Here is a 27,292-nt window from a genome sequence, read left to right as displayed (position 1 = left end):
TTTCCATTTTTTTCTATTTCACATGCCAGGTTAAAATAATCATAATTTCATGCGCACCTGTTTAACAGACTTGAACATTTTAATATTCAAAGAATGCCGACAGATTTTGCGCTGAGAGACTTTAAGCATTTTGACACTATAAATCAAAATAATAAATAAAAGGCTTGAAAGCCGTCGTAGGCTTACTGTTGAAACATAACGAGAACCTTTCAAAGTTATTGAACCCATGATATAGGATCAGTTAAGAGGGAATTGACTGAAACTTATTCTGAAAAATAAATTATCATTGAACAAAACCTTGGAAGCAGAGAAGACATAAATTTTCAGACAAATTAATGGTAAAGATTTTGAACATATATTTCATATCAGTGAAGAACCTCCTTCTTTGAAGTGACTGAAATATCCGTTATCCGAAAAGGCCCTGCAGATCATTCAACTGACGAAGGAAAAATCTTAATCTCGAGTTATGTAATCGTTAAACCTAGTTACGATCAGCTGACTCCAACGAGGTCGTTGGTGAACATGTAAAGCAGTTTATCAATTATTCCTTGTGCTCCGTCTACTGTTCGTTTATCAAAAGCTTAACTAAAGAGATACACTCCTAATATTTTAACGTTAACCGAAATAACACGTTGAGCAACTTCAGTAACTGTATGTACTAATAAGCGACTAAACGCTACACGACCAGAAGTACTATAATTACGAAGATGACCGACGGTAATCCATCAGATGATGGGCTGCTACCTGTCTGACTGATCAGCCAAATAATGTCCATTCTTACCGCACAGTTTGGTTAATTGGCAAAGTAATTATCACTGAAAATGGCAATCAAGAAACCATCCGAAATATTGGTTTCCCAAGAACGTTACTAAGACACACGCCAAATGTACTTGATTTCCTTTACAAGAATTCGATCACAGGTAAGTTATTTTTTCAAATAAAACGACCTTGCTTTTTGAGTTTAAAGTCGTTTTAATGCTACAGGGTAAAGACTTATGGTTGGTATATCACATTTAATATCAAAGCTAATTGTACACAGCACTAAAAAAAATCTATTGCTTACACAATGCACAAGGATTATACTGGAATAAGTTTAAGTACGTATCTGGATTTAGTAAAAAAAGAAAAAAAAGATAAGATCGATATTCGTCTATAAAATGGCCCTAATCTCCTCTCTCCGGAGAGGTAGTGCTGTTAGTGCACCTCACGCGGCACACTGTAGGCATTGCATAAGGTTCTTTACAGCGCACCTTCGGCCCGTATCTGCAGCCCTTTCATTCCTTTTATTGTACCTCCATTCATATTCTTTCTTCCATCTTATTTTTCACCCTCTTCTAACAATCGTTTGATACTGCAACTGCGAGGTTTTCCTCCAATTACACCTTTTATACCTCTTACTCTCAATTTTCCTTCCAGCGTTGCAGGATCTCACTTTAATAGCCTGTTTCTCTGAAACTGCGCAGACATGTATAATATGTGCACCTACTTATACATCACATCTGGCAATTATCTCTTTTTAAACAGATGATAAATTCTTATTATGTGTTAAGGTATGCAGCATATTTAGTGCTCCGTGTACCACAAATAACCCAAGCGAGCAGAAAAAATAAAATAGTTCCCGTGCCTAGTTTTAGAATGTCATCGTACGATCAATTTACAGCTTCATTAATTTTTTCATCTTCGTAATAGTACTTTGTTTTTTCACTCAATACATTTCCGGTGGGACCGTCTTCCTAAGACGTGACAGATAAAAAAAATTAGGTGATGATTGTTTGTAACCAACGAAGCGTTCAGTGATTTCATTTGTCAATGACGATATTCTCACAAGATTCTCCGTTTTTTTTTTTTTTTTTGTTTGGCCTGCAAATCGTTTTAACACTTGAACATCTTTGTGGCTGGAATACAGGTTGGGCTCTCGTCATTCAACGGCCTTTAATTTTGTTTTCAAACATTAAATTTTCAGTCATCTCATCAGATGACATACGTTCCACTTTTCTGCTAAAATCATTTACACATTTCTTGATGCGTCATCCCACAAAGGATATGACAGAGACGTTCATTACATATCGTTATTATTGAAGCATCTAATCTTTTGCGGGTATCGTAATCACGATTTCCGAAATTAAATCAAGGTCTTTCCCTAAGTTGCAGTTAATTCTTTGCATTAATGATAGGCCGGCGAATTTTGTTATAAAAAACACTTTGAGGATTCGTTAAGAACAGCTTGAGAAATAAATATGATTTAATAATTCATTTTCTTTTTTTCACTAAGACAAAATTCTTATACATATTTGCCTCTGATTTAGTTAGCTTCAAGTGGAATGTTTTGAAGAGGGAAATAAGGTTTACCTGATTGCTATTTTCATTTCCGTTTTTTCCACAACTTGATTTTTCCTCATCATGACGAAAATTACATTTCTGAAGAGGAACCAAGTAGTGACCTTCAGAGGAACTATAAGACTACCCAGTGATGACAAGATTAACACAATAAATATCACAAACGCCGTCAAGTGTGTCTCAGATCGAGGACAAGCCTCGTATTTGGCTGTCATATCGTGACGAGCTGATGATGATTCTTGACATTTTACACTACGTATATACATATATATATATATATATATATATATATATATATATATATATATATATATATGTGTGTGTGTGTGTGTGTGTGAGTGTGTGTGTGTGTGGAACAGAAATAAATTTCTGACTCATCAGGATCAGACCCCAGGCCTTTCAATTGAAAGGTAAGGGCGCTGCACCCACTAGGCCTGGAAGGAATTTGGAACCTAGGTGCAGGTTCGATCTCTCGATATATATATATATATATATATATATATATATATATATATATATATATATATACATATATATATACACATATATAAGTATGTATGCATACACACACTTTTACACACATATACATATATACTGTATAGATACATATATTACACACACAAGTAATTAACGTGGGGCGTGTTTCTATATAACTGATTTAAAAGGATAGATGACATTAAGAGACATTCTAATGTGTTTTCAGTTTCGTCGGATAACTTGTAATCAGTCAGTCTGATATGCCTTTACAATAGAATGCGTTTGTTGTTCATGTACCTATGCAAAAAAATTCAATTTCATTTTTCACACGAAGGTCAAATGAATGACCACCAGACTTGAGGACAAGAATAAATAAAACTAAAAAAAAAGGTAAAAAGGGGAGAGGAGGGGCCTTAACGTTAAATGAAAAGTTGGAACAGTCTTTTAAATGAGGAAAGGTTATAGGATGCAAGATAAACAAAACTATGGGAGAAAAGTGTAGCTTTGATACGGAAGTATTCGATGGTTTAGCGTAGAGTATTACGTGGCCTCTCGACAATCGAAGAAAACTTAGGAAGTCCCCGCTGAAAAGAGAAAACAAGCACACCTTGTACTGGAGAGATGACTTTAAACAAGGCCATTGCAGTGTCACTGAGTGGAATAATTTCCCGTTGACTTAATTCTGTCAATGAAGGTCACAAGTTTAGGGCATTATCATCTTATAAAAATTAGATATAATCAGTGAACTGAATCTTAGAGATAAAGAAAATATTCCACTTCGAAACTAAACACTAACTATAAGATGAGAGTTTTGTTGTCATTAAAGACTAAGAAAGCAAATATAGAGAGACAAGGGTAGTTCGACTTCCTTGTCACTTAAAAGACACTAGAACTGAAGGGAGTGTATAAAAGGAATTGTGGCTTAGAGGCAATGAACCTGATAAATCATGATACACACACAGGAATGTTATTGAGATCAGATTTTACAGAACTAAAGAGCGGGGGAGGGGTTGGGGGGTGGTTGTAAAGACAGAAGAGGCGTGGCAAGGTGAGTCATCGCCAAACGCATGAATAGGGCAGGTGTCGAGCCGAAGGTCACTGAAGAAGAGGAAGGAGAATTAGCAAGAGAGAAGAGCCCTGAAGGAGTGTATCAGAAATTGGACGTGAAGGCAAACGGAGCGCTGTTATCAGCAACCTACGTGGAATAATGATAAGGAATTTGTTTGCAAAGAAGGTTGAGGCTATCAACGAGATGTCTAAGAGTTGTTAAGAGAGATATTCAGACATTCTTACGTGTGAAGTTGTAATGCACATAATCTGATTATCTGTCTGTCTATCCATCTGTCTGAAACATTCCTTCAGAATTATAGGACAATTATGTTTTTCCGCCATGTTGACGAGTAACCGTTTGAACTCTGAAGATTTCTTGAATACATTTTAATAACACTGCTTATGATATGCTGATATGCACACAATGAAGGGAATAAAATCCATACTGATATCAAACTGGTTTCGTAATATGAATTTGTTGTGGGATGGCGAGCCGCTTTTTCTCATGTGAAGGATATCGACAATGCAAAACTATGCCCTATTTCAGGGCACCAGTACCTCCTGTCATACGACAATATGACTACAATTTCGAGTAAGTGGGATTAATGGAACTAAAGGCGTGTCAAAACTGAGTCAAGATGCTCCTTAAAAACAAAAAATCCCAGCGGAATAGGAGTAATCAAAACTATATACTCTTAGTTTCACATAGAGCATTTTAGTACTCATTACTGGTGTATCCATACCATAACCCCAGCGCTATAAAAAGGGGGTCGAGATGGCACTTTCCACCCAAAAAGGACGTCATGTACTGTCCCGCAGCTCAGGCCAAGATACCTTCTTTACGCATACTTAATACGGGCTAATGGTGAAACCTACCTCGGGTAGCGCAACGGCAATTCTTAATCCCAAGTTTATTATCCGTAATGTCCTGTTACACATAGGAAAAATATATATGGACACGGACTGCCCTCATATGTAATGACATCAAATGTGTAAGCATTCTTAATAAACTATATATATATATATATATATATATATATATATATATATATATATATATATATATATATATATATACATACGGTATATATAACGTACTGAAGTGTTCATTAATGTTTAGCGACGATTTTATCAAATAAAAGAAATTTACGCAAATGGTGTCACAATGACGTCAACTATGAATAACCAAGTCCTACTGAAATGAAATAAAAATACATGCAGTACACATACACACACACACACATGCATGCATACATATTACCATGTTATCACTGATTTCATGCAAGGGAAGACAAGAGACTGCAATACTGCAACTACAGCATGAACCCACTATAGCTGATCGACACGAGACCGTTGTCAATGTTAGGAAGTTGGCTTACTCAAGAGTATAGCCTTGTGTCGTCATGCGACTCACGGCAACACTCCTTATCCTCCGAGGAAGAGGGAGGTGTAGATACTGTCTGCGTTCTTTGTAAGAAATTCAGATAACTTTCGACTTTTGTTTCGAAAAACAAAGGCAGTTTTATGAACTGATTTTTCTTCTATGAAAAGAATACTTCATGACTTAGACAAGATGCAATGGGCGTTCCAACAGGACCACTTACAAAATCCACCTGGAAGTAATTATAGAAAGTTTTTTTGGGGGGAATACTAAACTCTTAGATCTTATGCTAACAAATCAGTTTACAAATCACGTACTTATATGCATATCAGAACTTGAGCCAAGCTAATGGAAACTTTTCAGCATTTAAAAGTACATATTGCCTAATTTCTAAAGTATCTCTCACCCTTGGTGTTACAATATCATCACATCAGTAGTAATATCAAATCATCTTAAACAACAGAAGAGTAGCAGAAAAAAGGCGACAATTATTACGGCGTACCATTGAGATAATACCCTAAGAAACTATAGACATGATCTGTACCTTTTAGGGGACCAGAACCGATCTCTGAGTGATGCTTGTGTATTTTAGAAACACTTCATCAGCACCGACGAGTTTTGAATAGTGACTGATTTGGATGTTAGAGAAAATAGCCCTGTAATGATCAGTATGAAGAGCAAAGAACAATAAACAAGAACAACGTTAAAGGTTTCTCTTTCTTCATGCCTTGTTAATGTCGTTTCACTTTGCATCTGGGTGATCACACCTCTTGCCTTCTATTGAATTTCCCGGAGTAATTTTCATCACCGGGATTCCCGTTACACTACCATGAACATTGGATTCCCATTACTTGAACATGATCTATGTGTAGATTTACTCTACATTAGTGTGACCCATGGGTTCCCTTTACTCTACCATGACCCATGGGTTCCCTTTTCTCCAACATTACCCATTGATTCCCTTTGCTCTACCATGACACACGGGTCTCCTTTACTTGAACACGACCTATGGATTCCCTTTAATCCACCATGACCCATGGATTCACTTTACCATGGCCCTTGGGTTCTTTTTACTTAAACGCGACCTGTGGATTCCCTTTAACCCAAGGATTCCCTTTACTCTACCATGCCCCATGGATTCCCTTTACTTAAAAAACGACCTATGGATTCCCTTTACTGTACCATATCCCCATGGATTCCCTTTGCTTAAAACACGACCTATGGATTCCCTTTGCTCTACCATAACCATGGATTTCCTTTACTCTACCATAACCGTTTACCATGGCATTGACCATTTTTTAAATTGGTGTCCAGATCAAGCTCAGCTGATGAATGATATCTATTAGCATTCTCTGAAAGTATCATCATCCCATCCTTCATAGGGAATGTTATTACCAGACAGGAGTTAGGATTCGTAAGACACAAGCGTAACTAATGAAATAATTACACGAGGAAGAATTGGTAAATTTCTTAAGCAAGAGAAAATTCTTCTTTTTTTCCTGATTACAAATGACAAAAGGAATGTCGTTTAATAATTATTGCGTTCATCGTGTATTACAGTTAATTCCAAACTCTCGATCATTTTGAAATGGATAACGATAGCAGTCACGGGAGCAATTATAGCAAAATGTGCTATTTTTTTCTCATAGCTATAAGACTTTCATTATTAGCATAGTTAGTTTACATAAAAAGTAATAAAAAAAGGTAATGAAAAATGTACGAGTAAACGATTGTGCGATTTTAAATATGGATACTGAAACACCGCTCCATTAGTCTCCAGACGTTTTGTCGTTTGTGATGCGGTCGGAAAGAAACTGATCGCTGTCGTGTGATTCGCGCTGATGCCTCCCTATTTCCACTTCAAGGCCACTGCTCACTTGCAGTTAATACAGAAATCTCAGCTTCCGATGATCTGTGCGTGCAAAAATGAGGTAATGATCCAGCTACGTAAAATTTATGCGCCATCCTCATTCAGAGGATTTGGAAACAGACAGCAACGTCAGATGTGAAATGGGAATCCTACGTCATTTTGTTCTAAGTCTGCGGGCTTCGCGTGTGATGTATTTCTTGCAAGCAGCCTAAGGTATTGCTCACTCTTCTCCTCATTTTTGAGACTTTCGCCCTTTCTCAAGTTGACTGTTTTATTCCCGGCTGTGATTCTCATGTTGAAAATTCAGTAGCCTATGTGGCAGTTAAGGTCAAGTTTGTCGGGAGGCCATATCAAAATATCTAAAATATTTACTTTCGTTATTTTGGCTTTACCAAGATTTCGCCATTCAAGTGTATTTGTGGATGAATGAATGTCTTAACACTGTCTTCATCATATAGAGGACCTCGCGTTTGGAATGAATGAATGAACGAATGAATGATGAAATTTAGGCTGAAAAGACAACCGTAGCACATTCAGCTATTCAAAGCATAATGCAATAAAAAAAAAAGGAAGTTGGAGTGGTTGGACAGGAAGATAAAAAGATCCAGAAAATAAAAGGGATGAAATATATGGATCTCAAAAATAGTGGAGAGATTAGACAGCCAGATGGATGAGAGGGAGCGGGAATGTAAACAGAGTAAAAGGATAAAATGTGGGTGCAGCTTGGTGCCGAAGGAACGCTGCAAACACCCTTCAGTAATACCTACAGTGCACCATGTGATGTGCGCTGACTACATTAACCCCCTAAGGATGGTGCGCAGTGTGACGGAATAATGAACGCTCACTCCGGTGGTTCTTCTCTCTTCTTAACTCTTCTCCCCTTTTCCATTACTACGACCCATCAATGGTCGACTGACAACGCTGTACGTAATTCACTTCTTAGGTCATCAAATGCCTACTAGATTTTAGAGCTAGCTCATATGTGCCTCCTCGGCCGGTTTCAAAAACACTCGTCCCATACATTTTAAAGTGAACTCTTTGGCATTAAGCTTGGCCAGTGTAACACAGCCTGAAGTTATTCATTATATATATGTATATATATATATTAGAAGTTATTCCATTATATAGTATATTATATTGAGAGTGAGTTTCTGATTACTGTTTTTAAATGCTCAAAAAGGTTTAGTGCTGTCAAAAAGAGCACATAAATTCGAGAAGAATTATTTATGTAATATACACACACACACACACACACACATATATATATATATATATATATATATATATATATATATATATGTATGTGTGTGTGTGTGTGTGTGTGTGTGTGTGTGTGTGTATAACTGATTCAAGAAGACATGGAACGTGATGAATATATAAATAAAGACAAATGCCACGAAAGAAGAGTGGAACAACGGAGTGGTTGCTAGGCCTTTCGACACACGGTCCTTACACAGGCCTTTACTAGCAGACTGCTAGTAAAAGGCCGTGTGTCGAAAGGCCTAGCAACCGCTCTGTTGTTTCACTCTTCCTTCTTGGCATTTGCCTTATATATATATATATATATATATATATATATATATATATATATATATATATATATATATATATATATATATATATATATATGATAACTGAATCACGAAAATATGGAACATGATGAATATATAAATAAAGACACAAATCCACAAAGGAAGAGAAACAATGGAGTGCTGCAAGGCCTTTTGACTTCTAGTCTAAGTAAAGGACTAGAAGTCAGAAAGGCTTGCAGCTCATCCAGACTGTTCCTTCCTTCGTGGATTTTGTCTATATCTATCTATCTATCTGTGTATATATATATATATATATATATATATATATATATATATATATATATATATATATATATATATATATATATATATATATATATATATACATACTGGACTTGAAAAGATTGAAGGAAATTCGACCTCGGGAGAGGAACCAGAAGTCATACGGATAAGTCTTCAAAATGAGGAACATGAAGGATCAAAACGCGGTGCTTATAGAAAAGTAGACAGACGATCCCTTCCAGTTAACTGCTGCAGAAAGAAGACTAAACGAGCTAAAAGAAAGCAGAATTACGGCAAGCGTTAATTTACGAGATAGGACGCCAGTGCAGTTACTTCATAAAATTAGCATTGCATCAAAAAGTCATCGGCCGAGTGACGGCTGCATTGTCATGCGTGTCGTTAGCTTTATCTTTGTTATTACTTCTGCCATAAAATGTTGGGTGCTGCAACTTGACCAGTGCAGCGTAATAAAATGAAGACCGCAGACCTGCCTGCTGCATTTCTGGGCATTGACACGGAGTTGATGATGACAGATATAAAGAATGCAACTGCACTAGTCCACAAGCACAAATTCTCTCACCTCAAGCCCCTCTCTCTCTCTCTCTCTCTCTCTCTCTCTCTCTCTCTCTCTCTCTCTCTCGGTAATTTCAGTTGCATTTATTACAGTAACAATCGTCTAAATAATGTTCATACGCAAGATTGATTTTATGTTCATGATTTTTTTCTAACAGATCCAACTCAGTAAATATGGTCTTAGAAACTATTGCCAGTATTTATTTAGCTTTCAGAATAGTGTTTCAGCTTTACTGAATCATTTTTTATTAATTAATATTAATTAGTTAAATTATTATTATTTTTACGTAATAATACCATATATGAATGCAACTTTCTTAAAATCTCATATTGCAATGGCGTTCACCAGTTCCAGTTACCGCGTGCGGCATTCTTCCTATGAGCAAATAGAATATCATTAAAGTATACGACGAATTTCCACTTCCTCACCATTAATATAGTAGAGAAGACTTTTGATTACAATAATCGCTTTCTACAACGTACCAACTTGACTCTAATGCCTAGTATTAAGTAACACATAGACGTACAAGTGAAATTTAACATGCCATTTCAAACGTACAAGTTTTTAAGACGATTGCAGGCTTCTACAACACTTCCGTTTCTCTCTCTCTCTCTCTCTCTCTCTCTCTCTCTACGTGCTTTTACTTCTCTTCTGGGTCCAAGAACCTCATAATTTCACGGGATGATTCTTCCATGGGGAACTGAGTACTTTTAAGTGCTGAATATTTCGAGATAAACATTTTCTGGGACGCCATATGCCAGTTAAATGCTGCGGTGCCACTGTTGTAATGCAGTCACTGATTGTTCTTGTGTGTTTGGGCGAACAGGAAAACTCATCCAAAGCAATTAATTGATTTGCATAACCAAGACTTACTGGAAAGGTTTCTATTTAGTGATCTTCCGGCTCTCTCTCTCTCTCTCTCTCTCTCTCTCTCTCTCTCTCTCTCTCTCTCATACACAGAGCACACATACACAGCTGGGTGTGTGTGTAACACATTTATATTAAATATATATACTATATCTCAAGTCAAACACTGAATGACATTAATTGATTTAAGCTGAGCATCACCGTTAAAAATATGAGAACAAAACTGTCAATTAGACTGAAAAGACAGTGTCACGGGAACTAACCACCTGGAAACATGATTTATCTTTTGAATGTTGTCCGCTTGTTATAGCCCGATTCCGTACTGACCTTTAATGTTTAATTTAGACTTCTGCGTCTTGAGTTCTGCATTTCTATCTATTTATTGAATCTTTAAGGATATTCGTTGAACAAAAACAAAAAACTTAAACCTTAAACTTAAGAGGAACATTTTAAATATAAGTTTAAGGGAAGCCTCCTGTTAAAGCTTCTAGAACATTGACGCATATCACTGGAAATTTTTAACTTGATTATTATTACTATTATTTGGAATGGACAAAATTTTATATAGAAAAGTTTAAAAGGCCATTGTTTTTAAAGAACGAACTTACGTTTCAAAGCCAACGCAAGGCTCAATGTCCTTCATTACAATATAAAAAATATAAAACTCAACACCCCTTTTGCGTTCACTCCTAAAACGCGAGGTCCAGGAAAGGCAAAGCCCAGTCAACCAGTCATAAAGTATTATGATTACCCTCAGGTGATTCGCTGTTTCAGGGTCCACAATAACGCCTCCAGGAGGAGACCCTTCGTTAAACCGAGCACTCATTGATTTTTCAAGATATATCACATCATAGCAGCACTGGTCATCAACGTCGAAAAATCACATCCCTTCCCAGAATACGAAAAGAGGAGATAATCCTTTATGAAAGCACTGCTCACAGTTCTCACACGAATCCGCACCCCGAGAAGTCGTTTTTAAATTAACAAGACAAATGACAGGAAACGCTTTGTTATCATGAATTTTGAGTCCACTGGAAATTGACACATGTTTCTCGTTTCACTCGAGTGCCCTCAGCGATCGACAAAACGCTGTTCCTCAACTGCACTCTAATTTATTTGGATTTTCAACCCAAATTAAGAAACGGAAGACTTTTCAAAATTGTATTTAAAAGCTTTAAATTTTTGACTTCGTTTTCCGTTTCTACAAATATCTTGCGGCAACGATCAACTCAAGTCATTCGATTTTTGGCATTTTAGACACTTACCCCCAAAAATTCTGAAACTTTTACTGTAAATTGGTAAGGAATTTAAACGTTCCAGTCCTTTGGAAATAGTTCTTTACAGTAAACGACTGCTTTATACATATCTGGCAAAGTGAAACTTTTTCTCGGGTTGTTAGGAAGACATAAGTCCACACACACACACACAAACACGCGCACCCAGACCCAGTGCAGTCTTTCCATTGTAACTGCAATCACACACTTTCCACTGGATTTGTATCGTTTCATCCGAGGTTTAGACCCATTTTTTCCTTTAACCTTTCTTTTCCTGGTTTCCACCAGGCAAGGGGTGAATAAGGCACACGAATTACATGCCTAATCTGTCTCCCAGTAAACCACATCCTTGCGCTGGAGAAACTGTGTTGTGGTTTCATTCTCTTCCCGAAGTTGTGTCAAGAAGATGATTGTGGAAAATAAAGGGTGGCGTAAGTGCGTGGCTGGTTGCTCAATTGGAATGCGGTTTACATGGATGCAGCATGACTGTAAGCTCCCAGAAGCAGACGACCCAGTCAACAGTTACTCGGATATCTTAGGAGTGAGGAAGAAAATGGTCACGAGTGAACGCCATATCGGTTACTTGCATCATTTTGCCGTCCCCTGTAATTTGATGTGGTCTGTCAGCAGTGGACTGTCATTATTTGAGGAATGTTAGGGTTGCCACTATATGATCGTCCTTGTTCTATGGCTTTCGATGTTAAGCTACAGCATCGTCGTCATTTCCTGTATTGATGCTTCTGCATTCAAGCAAATTTTGGAGCTTTGCTTTTAGGGACACCACCAGATTTCTATTTGAGGGGAAGTGTTTTAATGAACTGCTTCTCGGTTCATTAAAATAAAACTAAAAAGCGGTCTACTTTGTGTCTTCTCAAGCATACTGGTGATACGCATGCTTATAATCCTTCAGTGACAATAAAAATACTGATAAACAGAATGTTTCAATGCTGAAACTTTTGTCTTCTCACCAGAAAATGCAGATTCACCATCTAATGCATGGAGAACAATTTCAAGAAAAAGAGGCTGCAAGTCATATATGAAATATTTTCTCACTTTAAATATCACTGGACAGTGTTGCTACTAGAGCGGATGTTTGGGACGAATTTGGCTGAATATCTGATACGCTAAATAAACTAAGAGATTACCGTTCTAACTGTTTCAATTTCTTATACCGGCGTTGATTACTTTTTATTATGATGACAGTTTACATTTCCGGTTTGTCATTCAATCACTGGCTTGTTTTCATGAAACTAGCAATCTTTCTATAATAAAATACCGGAAAACGGCTGAAGTAAATCCTGGGACAGTTTTTCCTGTTCGGCAATGATGCTCCCAGTGAAGACTTGTGACAAATTGACATCAGATGGCGTCGTCAATTTATCTTAGCAGTAGTAAATTCTGAAAAGCAGTCCCAAGTGAATATGAAAGCTTATGAACTCGACTACAGTCACAAAGTCCTTCAGAAAATATTTTTAACAGAATTGGAAAAAAAAAAAACCGTTTTTTTACGCCAATACGCTTATAATGGCCAGTGATTACCCTATTTGTGATAAAAATGATAATTTTAAAATTAAGGTGGCGATTATAGGTAACAGAACCTTATAACCTATATGATGCAAATGTACCGATTCAGTTGCGATACTTTCATGTTCTAAACGTTGTGACTTGATTTTCCTCCTTGATACAAAAACAACATACAATGGCTCATACCACGAAAACAATAATTAAATTCCAATGTTGTCCAGAATGACAAAGCGCCTGGATACACTAGTGTTTTTAGTTCTCACAGTTAAGTTTTGCAATAATTTATTTGAAGAGGGAACAACAAAGCGATGGAGTTCCTCAAGGAGGTCCACTCAGCGTAACTGATGATACTTTTAACTCATCATTTCCTACATAACATGAATCAGTGGTTACGAACGACAATATCTTTGCTGAAGTCAGATTTGGAGTGTCTAATTTCGTGTTCCAGTGCAAAATATAGACTAAACAATTTATGGGGTCTGATGCTGAATTTCAAAGTTTATTTATTTTTTTTAAGAACTTCTTCTTGGTAGACTAGATACCATATATACCTAACTAGTACCTGAGGCCTGTTTGCAGATCTTATACCAAACGATCTTTCATATCAACATTATTTCCCTGACGAGCGCGCGCTGGAACCCGGAGCTACTGCCTCCCCTACCCTCCCGATCCCCTGCGTACCCCGCCCCCACCCGGGGCGAACAAACCGGTTTGCAGGGAGTGGATGGCTGTGTTATTATTATAGAATATTATAATACATCATGCTCTTACCATATACAAAAATAGTGGGGCTAATTCCGCCAAGCTCTACAGTATGTTCATTAGCTTCACGAACGACAGCAAAAAATCAACGCGGAAGATTACGGAAAACTAAAAACAACTACGCATTTTGTGTAAGAAACACACAGACCCTCCCACAGTCATTCAGTCAGCGATGACTTCTGACCAACCCTGTGAAACTCTGGCTTCTACACCGTAGAGCTCTGGGCCGTCAAATTTCCAGTTCGTTGAGACCAAAAGACTGTTCGGTATTAAAAACATCTTGTCTAGATTTTCTAAGAAAAGGAGTTTTCAGTACTTAATTCGCCAAATCCCCAAAGCTATAGCCTGTCCTGTTCTGAAACTTCATCCTCGATTTATCTTACAAGTGTCAAAGTATTTACATTTTCACTTCAAGAATCGACATGAATTTTCGATTTAGCTTATTTTTCATTGACGGAGTCTTCTACAAAAATCTAAAATGTTGATATTAACTGGGTTCTAAGAATTCCGATTATTAACAAAATACAGACCAGAAGGCAAAGGAAGTTGGTTGTGAGTTCGTATAGAAAATTGTCAAAGTCAAAGTCAAATTCTTTATTCAAACTAAAAATGGCAATTACATAATTTACTCTTTCTTGAAATAACACAGATTCTTTAATTTTATAAAAGGTTTACATAATAAACCTTGAGTATTCATTATCACAGGACCTGCAACTGGTATACAGGTGACATATTGCAATACAATATATCACTGATATCAATAAAAACAGAAATGCAATAAAATTTTTTCGACTCTATACAGCAAATGCAGTAAAGATAAACAACATACAATAATATAGGCATAAAATGGGAATACGATCATAAAAACAATCTGTAGTGAAAACTTTCAAATCAGTAAAATAATAAATTAGCTAATTCTCATAAAAGATAAAGTAAACAGGTTGACAAAGATAAAATTTCACAATTTTTATTCGGTATAGAAGAGGAGCACTTCTAAAGCTCCTAAAACTTATGACAGTGATGAGGTGGTTGAGGGCATTGGGAGCTGCTTTACATGCAGACATCAGGGTAGTTTTGTAATTTCCTTTGTTACATCAACGGAGTATCACCTAAAAATCAAATCGGTCGTTTCTGGGAAGTGCTCGTAACTCCAGCAAGCTCGTCGCTCCATCAAACAATGCAGAAAAAATTTTCTGATGGGAACTGGCCAGCTTGCCTCACAATTAGGAGAATAGCCAATGAGGTGTGGGAAGAGTAACTCCACTCGCAATTTGCCAATACCGAGTAATTACTGGAAAATGCAGTGAAACGAAATCAAGGAAGTTTTACTGACCTTTTTTGTTCTGATTTCTTTCGAGAAAAAAGAATTAGCTGGGCGGGACAGTCACGGCATTTGGATTCAAGGACGCTCGAAAGGTGCAGATTCAAGCCATACAATATATATTGCACTGATGACTTCGACTGTGTTTTTGTTATTATGAGTTTTCTGCAAGATCTTGTACCTGAAAAATAAGGGCAAATGCCGTTAAATGGGAATGAGATTATGCAACCACACAGTACATTCTCCTACTCTACATCACCGGGTGTTACTATTTTTCATCTTGGTATTAGATCATAAACCTTATATGAAAATTAAAATGAAATGAAGGCAGATTTAGTAGTACTACAAGACGCCGGAAAAACAATGGCTTCATCCAGGTGGTGTCACCAGCTAATAACGACTACGTAAAAAACCTAATTTGTAAAGAATTGACAACCAATAATAAAACCGTAGAAATGTATGTTGCTAATGCTGATATTTCATAACAATGAAATAACCGTTGTTAAAATATCACCTGAAATTCGGAAAGCAGGATATACAACAACGCCACACAACCGTAGAAGACCGGTAAAGGGCAATTATCCAAAGAATAGACGAGTCAGGTGATTTGGCGGCAAGGAACCAAGGAAAACCAGTAGGTTAATGAAGAACTATTTTAAAATGCAAGAGTTTGGGAAGTACATTGTGTAATTAGTTCTCGTCTAAGTAGTGGATATCAAACTGAAATTGTTACTCAAAGCTTTGATTCAGAAATTTGGCGCGGCACTGGTTGGCTTGTCTATTTCTATCAACGCCGCATGACACACACATATGATATGAAACGAAACTAAAACCTAAACTTACATGTAAGCATACCGCACTATACACAAAGATAAATAAATGTCAGTTTTAGAGACTCAGCTGAAGTGAACCGAGTGCGGGTGGAACTTACGTCTACTCATACATGCGCTAATTTCTTCAGTTCTTAGGGTAACTGAAGAAGAGGATAGCCATGACCATATACAATTCTTTGGGGTGTTATGGACTTAGTAGATGAATCAAAATCTGAGACGCGAGTACAGTATACTAACCGGTTGCCTTTTTCTCTGAACTGTCTGTACGTTTGATTTTCCATATAGAAGACCTGTTTAAATAGCTCAACGAATTCCAAGGAAAGGGCTTCTCCTTCGGTACGAGATTGATGTTCCAGCGTAATTCACAGCTAACACTCACACGCTACGAACTTATGGCACGGCTAAAACTCCTTTGTGCAAGCCGAAATAAATTGTCAGTTCTAGTCGACTAACGCCGGGTTTAAGGTAATTATACACCACCCTGCCAACCATTCAGCACAAACTACTGTACCGCACTAAACGTGAAACTTAGTATTCATCTCTTCATCTAAGGCAAACTTCAAAGGAGCAAAAGCCTTTATGGCGTGTTTTCCCGTACAAACAGGTGGTCATTTATGCACATACATACTTAATACACCACTGTGCAGTTTTATGTTGTAGGGAGAAGTTCAATGCCTCCAGATCTGCCTATTAAAGTCCAAAATTTCGTAAGTGTCTGGTTTAAAGCTCCTCGAAGAACGTAAAATTTTCCTCTTGAATATGCGGTTGCCTGTTATAATATATATATGTGTATATATATACATATATAAAATTTATATATATATATAATACTTCCACAGAGGACCTCAACGATACTGAAGGTTCAAAAGAAGCGATTCTTTATTTTCAACCTTTCAGAGGCACGTCTGCCCCCAAGATGATGATGGAGGCGGGCAGGCTTCTTGAAGGCCAAATCAAAATCCTCTCTTTGAGACCAAATATCATATATATATATATATATATATATATATATATATATATATATATATATATATATATATATATATATTTATATATATATAAAATTATATATACATATATAATATATGTGTATATATTTGTATGTGCAATATATATATATATATATATATATATATATATATATATATATATATATATATATATATATATATATATATATATATATGAGTGAGATAAGGTACAGAAACAGGTAGAAAATAAACGGGAAGTTGAGACAGCAGCAAAAAAAAAAAAAAAAAGAAAGACAAGCACAAAAAAGGATATGTACTGGACAAGGAAACACCAAGATGTTTTTATTTACATACCGTGCTATGTAAAGGTTTCGTTACACACGCGTCGACCAGGATACCGTGAAAAACGTTTTTACGTGTAGAATGTATTTCCTGTTTGAAACAATATTTTGATTTTTTCTATTTAGGTTTTTCCGTTGTCTAAGATGAATGTAACTTAGGTGGTGAAAAATATTTCTCATAAAATTTTGTCTTAAATCCTTGAATGAGAAAGTATTTCTGTATTAATAGACCAAATTAAAATGCCTTGATAATCATTATATATATATATATATATATATATATATATATATATATATATATATATATATATATATATATATATATATAATATAAATTTATCTCATTCACCCTCCCATTAAACTACGCACTCCACTGACACAGGACTGCACTCTGTTTAGACAGCAACTCTCTCTTTGGTCACTGACCTTTCCCTCAGCGTACACTTGTCTCTACTGTAACTTTTTATCTCAAAGAGATTCTTGTCTAGATTTACCCGACTTTGTTTAATTACCCCACTTTCCCTAATTAATTCTGTTGTTTACTACTTTATTTATCTTTCTGTATACTTCGACGTAATCTTCTGTTTAGCCATGTAACTGAGCCTCAGATATAATTTTTTCCTTCACGAAATGCATATACCTGCTAAGCCTCCCTGCTGAATCAATAGCCCTAACCTGAGATTTTACCATATTTGTCAAGCACTCCCTACGCTTTATTGTCTTTACCACTATCCTAGTTTTCATCTATCTTCATCTAACATACAGTTTTTGTTCCGTTATTATCATATTTAACTGTCTTGATTGTATTTTTAACCACTTCAAAGGGTTTAATGGATTAATGTATGTTTAAAAATAATTCTGGAAGCGGCTGTCGAGGATGTCTTGAGTGCGATTAAGAGCTTGATGAAAGGAAAGCTGCCAGGAGTTATAAGGATTATATGGTGGTATGGTGTCATATGTTAATCCTGTGACTGAGTGACTGACCATGATTATAAGGCAACTTCTGGACGAGAGAAGCGTTCCAGAGAAATGGAATGGAATGGAATATAGAGTTTAGGCCAAATGCCTGGGACCCATGAGGTCATTCAGCGCTGAAAGGAAAACTGAAAGTAAAAGGTTACAAAGGTGTAACAGGAAGAAAACCTCGCAGTTGCACAATGAAATAATCGTTAGGAGAGGATGGATAGCAAGATGGCAAAGATAATATGAGACAGGAGGTGCAGTAAAGGAATGAGAGGTTGCAGCTAGGGCCGAAGGACTGCAGCCGACCTTCAGTAATGCCTGCAGTGCACCCCGTGGTGCACTGACAGCCTCACCCTCCTACGGGTTCCAGAGAAATAGCTGGGGAGCAAATATTTCTTTATAATTCGGGGCAGGTGACAGAGGTACCAGTAAGGATTACAAAGTAAGGTAAATATCCAAGAAATAATGAAAAGCAAATACCTAAAATGGCTTACGCATTCTTCAAGTTCTTTTTTTTTTTTTGCTATAGAATTCCGACGACCCTTTCCGCCACCTCTTGTGGCCATTAGCGGTATCTTTCGTTAATCCCATTTTCCCCTCACTGCCACCCCTAACATTAGCAGGTGTGAGTGGTGAAAGAAATTCTGTCACATGTAATCACCGTAGGCGTGATCTCAAGTGACAGTAAGGATGATTAACAGAGGACGTGAAGCAAGAGAAGCTTCTTAAGGTGTTTGAATTACCCGGCTGGGACTTCCAATGTAAAGCAACGGTCATGTGTGACACACCGGATTTGGTGGTGCACTTAGTTATAGGTGAGATATTTATTTCCATAAACCTTTAATTTGATCTCTTACCTTGGTGTGCATGTATAACTTGTTACATTCGTTTGGTATCATGGAAAAATCTTGAAGGTTAACCATGTAAGGGTTTTTAGTTCGTGGGAATCTACAAAGTAAGTGTTGATAACATTAAGTGTAAATGCAGGGTCTCCTATGTTATTTCAGGGTGGAAATAGGAGGACTGAATAAAGATCATAGACACCAGAGAGGCAGGCCAGGAGGCCCGGAACTGGCGTCTACACTGGTGATCATTTTTACGACAGAAACACGCAAGCAATAAGCTATCAAACAAAGGAACCACTAACGTCTCCCTCAATTTACCATAGAAACAAGTGTTAATTTATTAGAACTTTGTTTCTCGAGGCCCTTTCTCTGGATCCTAGGAAGCAATATATATGGATAATCCTGGAACAATAAAGGAAACCTATTGTGTGAATCTTCACTCTCACATTAATGATGTAGGCACGTGGGAAAAATTTGCTGATGCAACTGAAAATACGGCGAACCATTGTGCAAGTCTGGAGTGTCACTGAATATATCGGCTGCTTTCTTTCGACTGCTGTAACGGTGAGACTCTTAGCACATACTGGGGCACTGGTCGACGATTACCGATGAAGGAACACGATGTAATTCACATGTGGCGTTCAAGTGTTTGGACCCTTTTTTCTAATAACTTATACAAATAAAAAATAGTTCAGTAAGACGACTCATCAGGAAATTCACAAAATTAGGTTTTCCTTACAAGGAGGTAAAAGAGCACATATTTTTGTTCTGAAAATGAAAGGGGGATGTAAGTCCAACTTTAGGCACCTCAAAATGTTATTACGAAAATAGAATGACGATAAATTTTGCATCATTTCTTAATCATTGACATCTAACGCGTGATCACAAACTTGAGTGGCAATCTTTATCTTTACGAGAAAAATTCAATTATTACCAAGTACAGTATTTTTATTATACAGAATTTTTCAATTTATTCATATTACTCACTTATCAGCTTAAAGAAGTAAGGATTCATATGAATGTAAATTCATTTTTGAAATATATCGCATAGTTATTCATCAGTTCAGACACCAGAAGACGCAATTTTCTGGTACTGCACATTTAGCATATGTTGGAGCGCTCTGAAAGGAGTACAGTAAAGCCAATTGCATAATACAAGGTACATTGTGAAACCATCAAACCATTTGCATTATTGACTTGCTTAGGTTAGCGTTATTGCCATTACTTTCTTGGGCCTTTAGGACGTTATTCCACGCACAGCATTTAATCCTGTTTAGACTTCCTTACACACTAATGGTTGCCTCAGTGTGAACATCTGCACAGCAATATCTGGGAGCCTTTCTTCTTTTGAAAAACTTTTGCAATCAATTGGATTTCTTACCATTGGCAGCAAATAATGCCCCTGTTGACTGGATCGCAGATTGTACAAAGTGAGAATGCATTGAAGATGCATCATGATATCAAGGCAGAATACTTGGCTCAAAGTATTTGGCAAACGGCTGCATTTAACTCGAACGGTCGTATAAGTAATAGGTATTAGGTAACTCCAAAATGCTGGAATTAGACGAATTTGAATAGAAAATCTAAATTACAGTGAGCACGATCCACATCATTCTGCGTTAACAATATGCCACATCAATAAATGATTGTCCCATTTGTTTTTAACGAGGGAGAGAGAAGGATATCTTTTTTTAACACATCGGGTTTCATCAATACCAATAAACAAATGCACATTCATAGCCTCACAGATACTATGTGGAAGTTATGATATCGAGAACGAACCGATTTTATCAGTTCTTCACCCAAACTACTTGAAGAATGTGAGATTCTATCTTTCTCAATATTCCCAAATTAATATTTAAGAAGAGAACTTAATTCGAGCAACTATGCAAGTCTCATTTTTTTTGTTTTTTATAAAATTCATACTTCGCTTCACGAAGTCAATCAACACAACAATTTGGTATTCGGCCACCTTTATACTGTTATGCAACGGGGACGACTTTTGCTTCTTGACAGTGAATGGGAAATAATAACATTCGTCTTTCATTTTCTACTTACGCCGTGTTGCGGAAATCTGTCATCTGTATCACCGAATTTGCCTTGTCACCCCATTTTCCTTATTTGAGTGTTTTGGGTTGCTCAGGCAGCCCTAGCCGTGAGAAAAAAGGAAGATTTCTCCTGCTTTTTCGTTTATATTGGCTAACTTTCACGTTTATTCATAAACTCATTAGTATCCCTGTAGTTAAATTTTCTCTCACAATCTTGTGCCCTGATGTTTAATTTCTCTTTATCCCGTTTCCACTATTGGTATATGGTCTTTATGATTGCTGTAGGTGTGATACACAAATGACTGTATTTTTCTGGAAAAGCCCCTCCAATTCTAATTTGGTGGTTTTCGGGAAACACACGACTTAGCCACTGACAAGTTCACTCTCCAAATGCTGTGCGAAGAATGAAGTTCTCATGCAGATTAATTCCACAAAAGATCACACCATTATTACTTCGTTTCTCTCAGGAAAAACGTCATCATTACTTATTTCAATCTCTCAAACTGTCTTGAAGACTATTTACAATCTTTCTCACATTTTCCAATGTTTAACCACGGCATCACTCCATCATTAATCAATATATTTTCTTCAGTTCTCTTCCTCATGGTTTCATCACCCATTTTAAATGATTTAACATATCCTTGTTTCTCTTTAATTTCTCTGTTTCATTTCTTCTAGCTTTACAAACTTTATACATCTCAAACAGTCAGTTCCAGCAGCTTTCATTTCTTTATGTGATGTATAGACTTATTAATCATAGTCAAATTTGTCGCACTTGCCAATCGACTGTTCCATATCTTGCTTTATGCATTGTATTAGTCACCGCTTAGCTAATTTTCCCATATTAGTTCTACCTGATGCCCAAGTAAGTCTGCATTTTAATTTGTCAATCTTCCATTAGCTTTCATTTGCCTTAATAACATTATCCTTTCTCAATTTCAATTTCCAGCTTTTGTCTTGCAATCACCTACCCTTCAATAGGTCTCTGTAACTATCTGTACAGTTATCGAAACCTCTCCCTCTATACTTTTTTTTTTTTTTTTTTTTTACAAAGTCACCCGTCAACAATGCATTATCATTCAACATCAGACCCTCCACTTCCCATTTTCATGTCCACCTTTTTCCATTAAAACTAATACCCCAGTTGGTTTCACAAAATTTTCTTATTGCTTATTAAAGAAGACGTTAAATAATTATGGAGACATAATAACATCTGGTTCAGACCTATATTCCAACGCAATCTCTTTTCATTTTATATTTTCTTACACAAGTTTCCCCTTTCCTTGTAAAAGTTATTGCTCGATCCTAAGACACTACCAAGCTACAGTCCCTTATTATATGCCAGATTGCTTTCCCTTAGGATTCATGCATGTCAAAGAGAATATGCAAACTTCATTAACAAACTCTTCACAAAACCGTTTCATAAAGGAACATTGGGTATGCTTAAAAGCTTACTGGCGTCATTATGTCAGGACCTAAGTGTTTCACTCCTTCCGTCCACACCTCTACCGAAAACAAAATTAAACCTAAACAATTCATACATTCTTTTCTATCCCATATTCAGTCATGCAAAGGGCTGCTCATCTTTCATTTTGAAGTTCTGGAAGATTATATACCAGAAACACAAATGTCCATTATACATTATTCACAAGTATTCCCACTAGCTTATGGTGCCTTTCAAGTTCTTTATTATTTTCCTATCATCAGCAACCTCTTCAGTAATAATGATCAGAATAATCCCATGTACACTTACATCATTCACCTATGCCTCTATTCTGTCAGAAACCTTTTTCAAGAATCACTCTGTGTTCTGTATTTCATTGTGACCAAATATCGCTCTCTACCGTTTCCATTTGACCTTCATTGGCTCATCTCGCCTTTTTTTCTTCAATTTACTCTTCTTTAGAGCATATTACTTGTTTACTTATTTCATGTTCCTGTTCGTACGAAACAGTAAATTAGCCCTTTTCAGTTGCTCTTATTTCATCCTTTGACTCCTTATTTTTCCCTTTGTATTTTACTACATCATTCATTATTTTTGCTTTCAAGAGCACTCTTAGTCAATCCTTTCGCCATTCCGCTACAAAATTCCTTTTATACATGTACATCCATTTGCATTTCCCGCCATCTCCACACTTTACTTGTATCTCAGCTCCTACTCTTGATTTATCTTTACGAGTAAGCCGCTCTTCATTTGTCTTTCGACCACCAACAATTTTCGTCTCTTAAAATATAAAGTAGGCTGGCGTCGTAGCATAAATCATCAATTACGGAAATAGCTGCAATATTATCCAAAGTAACAAAGACTTCTGTAGCTGTTACCAGTAAAAATCCTAATAACTACAATTGCAGTGAGGTAACTGGAGTTTGTGGTAGCCATTTGCTTGCGTGTTTCGTCGTCTATTGCAGAGTGCTCAAGTGTGTTTGAAGTGTCAATATCCGTGCTATTGCCACATTAATACCGCTTGACGAATGCAGATATATTACCGCTATGCTTCTGTTTTACGAGATCTTTGAAAAAATTTTCGGTTACGTAATTTGTTTGCAGAGTTGAGAAAATATTTGCTTTTTGAGAGAGAGAGAGAGAGAGAGAGAGAGAAGAGAAGAAGAAGAAGAAGAAGAAGAAGAAGAAGTACAGTCCGCGGTGGTCACGCTAGAGTTCACCCCGCCAACGGATTTACGATGATGAGTATCGCAACCTCGTTACATAAGCAGCCACAATTTCCCCCGAAGAAACGGCCAGTAACGCTATGCAGCGCGTGACATGACATATTGCGACTGTGATTTGTGCCACCCAATGTGATGGTGATTACGATGATAATAATGATGAAAATGATGAGATTGTGAAGGAAAAAGTGTCTCCGAAAGTTGCTTGTGAGAGTGTTATTCCAAGGCCACTGTCCACCGCCCGAGATTAGGGGTGACAGAGTCAAACCACCGCAGTCCAAGCGAGGATACATTTTTCGTAATGTTTCCCTTTATTAACAATTTAAAAAGGTAAAAGAAATACAACGGCTCGTGTTACGCATACCTTTCTTTATAGTACTTGCCTTGATGCAGACTATTTAAAAGTTTTTAGTTCACTGTTTATTAAATTATTGTTTTAGTGTCTTCTTAAAATCAGAAACTGCCATCTCAGGATTAAATTATTTATAACAAAGAAATCTTACGATTTCATTCCTCTCTGGCTGAGAAATCTGACTTCAACTTCTTTTAAAAATTATTATTATTATTATTCCATATGTAGATGAGAAAATGTTTCAAAGATTATTCATACAATTTCATAGTGACGCAAAACAAGAAAAAGATTGAAATTCAAAAGAATCTCACAACAGTCAAGAAGTGTTAAGTAAATACTTAAGATGTTACCTGACTTGATCATTGAAGGCGTCTCGAGTATTTTTAATAATTTAATTTGAATTAAATCACGATAAAGTTATCCTAATTTTATTTCTGCATTATCATTATTTCCTTTTCGTTTTAGTTGCCGGCCTTTTGGGACTGAACTAAAGATTTAAAAGGATATAATTTAAAGGAAAACTTATGTAAGCTATTCTCAGACATCTGGAGATGTATGGTATCATAATATCTATTTATCATATCTGTATCTGTATCTAATAAAAGTAAAAAAGTATAGTAAGTGAGAGAGAGAGAGAGAGAGAGAGAGAGAGAGAGAGAGAGAGAGAGAGAGAGAGAGAGAGAGAGAAACATGATTTAACTCTACGGGAACAAATTGACTAAGTTCACTTGCCTTTCATACACGGCATCAAACCTCCTCTCTCTCTCTCTCTCTCTCTCACACACACACACACACACACACACACACTCACACACACAGTGTATCTATCTCTCTCCCATTACAGAAGGAAATAGACGCAAAAGACAAATATGTTAAGGAGCAATCTCGAAAGAAAAATGGCTCATCATAATACAAATGAATATAAAAACATGCTGGGCAACAACCTAATAGGAAAGGATGTAACAGGCAGAATTAAGTTTTCAATAACAATCAAGCTGAATATGCTAAGAGTGGATGTGAATCCACGGTAGAGATGAACAACATACAGCAGACATGTTAAAAGATAAAGCTTCTATAATAGTTGCAAAATGTATATGACAAATCCCCTATGGCAAAAATGTTTATTCTACCATGCAAAACATGATTTTGGTGGCAATGCGATTACTGCCGCTTTCACTACGTTTGCTTCATTCATGTAGATCATCTTTACGACTGAACTGCCGGTTTTTCAGTTTCACTGCCTATATGCTTTTCTATCTGTCTGAAACGACTAACGACATTAACAAGTTCTTCATTCTCGAATATTCATAATTTCTGGTAACGGGAAACAATACACTGCCCCTTTCATTACATAGTGTGAAAACCAATTTCTGTCTATCTGACTTTTTTAATTCCTTTTTTTTCGCTGTGAACTGGGTTACGAATAACCGAGATTTTTTCTCTATTTATTCTGCCGTGTCTTTTCTTTTATATCACTGGGCTTATGATACTCATTCCTTGCTCCTTTTAGAATTTTATTTGACAAAGCAAAAGCTGCTTTGGTATTGCGATTTTATGCACTGTTAATTCACAGTCCTTTCCGAGAATGAATTTAAAATATACCAACTTCCTGTTGTCGTTGGAAGAAGTTGGAGTTGAAATTGTTAAAAACATGCTCAAAGACCTTCAGTAAATAAGATTAAACATAGAAACTTAAAAAAAAAATGAGTATATAATGATGTATCAAACATAGAACTTTCTCAACATTTGAAAAACAAATTATTTTGGTTTGCCTCTTTTTTCTTATAAATATGTACTATCCTTATGAACACGCAATGAATAAAACACACTATTATTTATTCAGTGTGTCCTGTGTCAAAATAACTTTCTGAAATTAAAATGTAATTTTGTTGTAGCAGTAAGAGAATGCATTCTTGTTAGGCAATATGAAATTCAAAATAAACAGAATTTTGAGTTAAATAGCCCCTTTCAATGACTTAATCTTTTTTTGTTTCCTTGCAGCACTAAATGTCAGAGGAGACAGCCAGACACCATTACCCCCAAGCCTCCAAATCCAGCCGGCTCTCAGTACCCCAGCTCCCTTTGCACCTTTTGCATTTCCCGGGACCATCCAACCTTCAAGCTTTGTCAATCCTTTCTTCAGCGGTGGATTTCTAAGTCCTGATATCATACCACCCCAGAGTCATTCTTTTTTACCAGTTTTTAGCAACCCAACTCAATTGCAGCCAGTTTCTAATATTTTTCTGTCGCCTTCGGGTTTTCCAACAGACAGCGCGCCGTCAGAAATTTTTCAGAGTAACCCAAATCAAGATGGGGGACCACAGAGAGATGATGGCCAAAGCAAACGTGTTACTTTATCAGATTTGCTTGCAGTCGCTAACAGCGGTTCTTCCCTCACATCACAACTGCCCTCATTTTCAACCCCGAATCCAAAAGTAAATAAAAATATCAACACTGAAGAGTTAGTAACCCGCCAGTCAAAAACCGTGAACTTAGACACCAATATTAAATTAGAAACTACAGCTCAAAGTCCTGAACAAAGGAATCTGCAGGAAAACCACGACTCTTCGACTCCTTCATCTCCTAGAGGTTCTCTAACAACACCTGTGCCCCTGTCGTCACCGCCAACTGAAGCTACCTTACCTTCTCAGACAACTAGTTCAATAAGATCCCCTTCCTTGTTAAGGCAAACTGAAGATACTGAACTAACTGAAGAAAATTCCGAAGGGTCATCCTTCAACAATAACAATGGACAATTCTCGCTGGCTTCATGTATTGAGCGGATTAAAAGTTCTGTTTCTCAGTCAGCAAAGATGATGCAAGTCAGACTGAAAATGAATTTCATCCCTTAGATACTGAAGGCAGGAAAACCAGTACCCATATTTCTGCAGACAGAGATATTCAGCACGTACGCATAGATAGAAAATCCCTTTTCCAAACTCTTGCTGAATCACAAATGATTGAGCAAGCAATCTTTCTTCCTTGGAGTCTCTTGACACTGAAATAATAATCCACTTGGAC

The 27,292-nt window shown here is 36.7% G+C and overlaps 2 protein-coding genes across 3 annotated transcripts in view; one reads left to right on the top strand and one right to left on the bottom strand.

Moving 5' to 3' along the window:
• Positions 1 to 27,239, top strand: part of LOC136839114 (uncharacterized) — a 65,701-nt gene extending 38,462 nt beyond the window's left edge. Inside the window, exon 3 of the mRNA XM_067104775.1 lies at positions 26,273 to 27,239. Within this exon, the coding sequence (XP_066960876.1) occupies positions 26,273 to 27,123 (851 nt within the window). The 3' untranslated portion in view covers positions 27,124 to 27,239. The remainder of the gene's footprint in view (positions 1 to 26,272) is intronic.
• The window catches only part of LOC136839122 (uncharacterized), a 334,910-nt gene that overhangs the window by 176,572 nt on the left and 131,046 nt on the right, over positions 1 to 27,292 (bottom strand). For both annotated transcript variants that reach the window (XM_067104788.1, XM_067104797.1), the window contains one exon: positions 15,264 to 15,432. In XM_067104788.1, coding sequence (XP_066960889.1) covers positions 15,264 to 15,432 — 169 coding nt within the window. The remainder of the gene's footprint in view (positions 1 to 15,263; positions 15,433 to 27,292) is intronic.

Source organism: Macrobrachium rosenbergii, chromosome 1, assembly GCF_040412425.1.
Source record: "Macrobrachium rosenbergii isolate ZJJX-2024 chromosome 1, ASM4041242v1, whole genome shotgun sequence".
NCBI classification, from domain to species: Eukaryota; Metazoa; Arthropoda; class Malacostraca; order Decapoda; family Palaemonidae; genus Macrobrachium; species Macrobrachium rosenbergii.
Note: the sequence above shows the minus strand (reverse complement) of the source record. Positions and strands in the feature narration are given on the sequence as shown.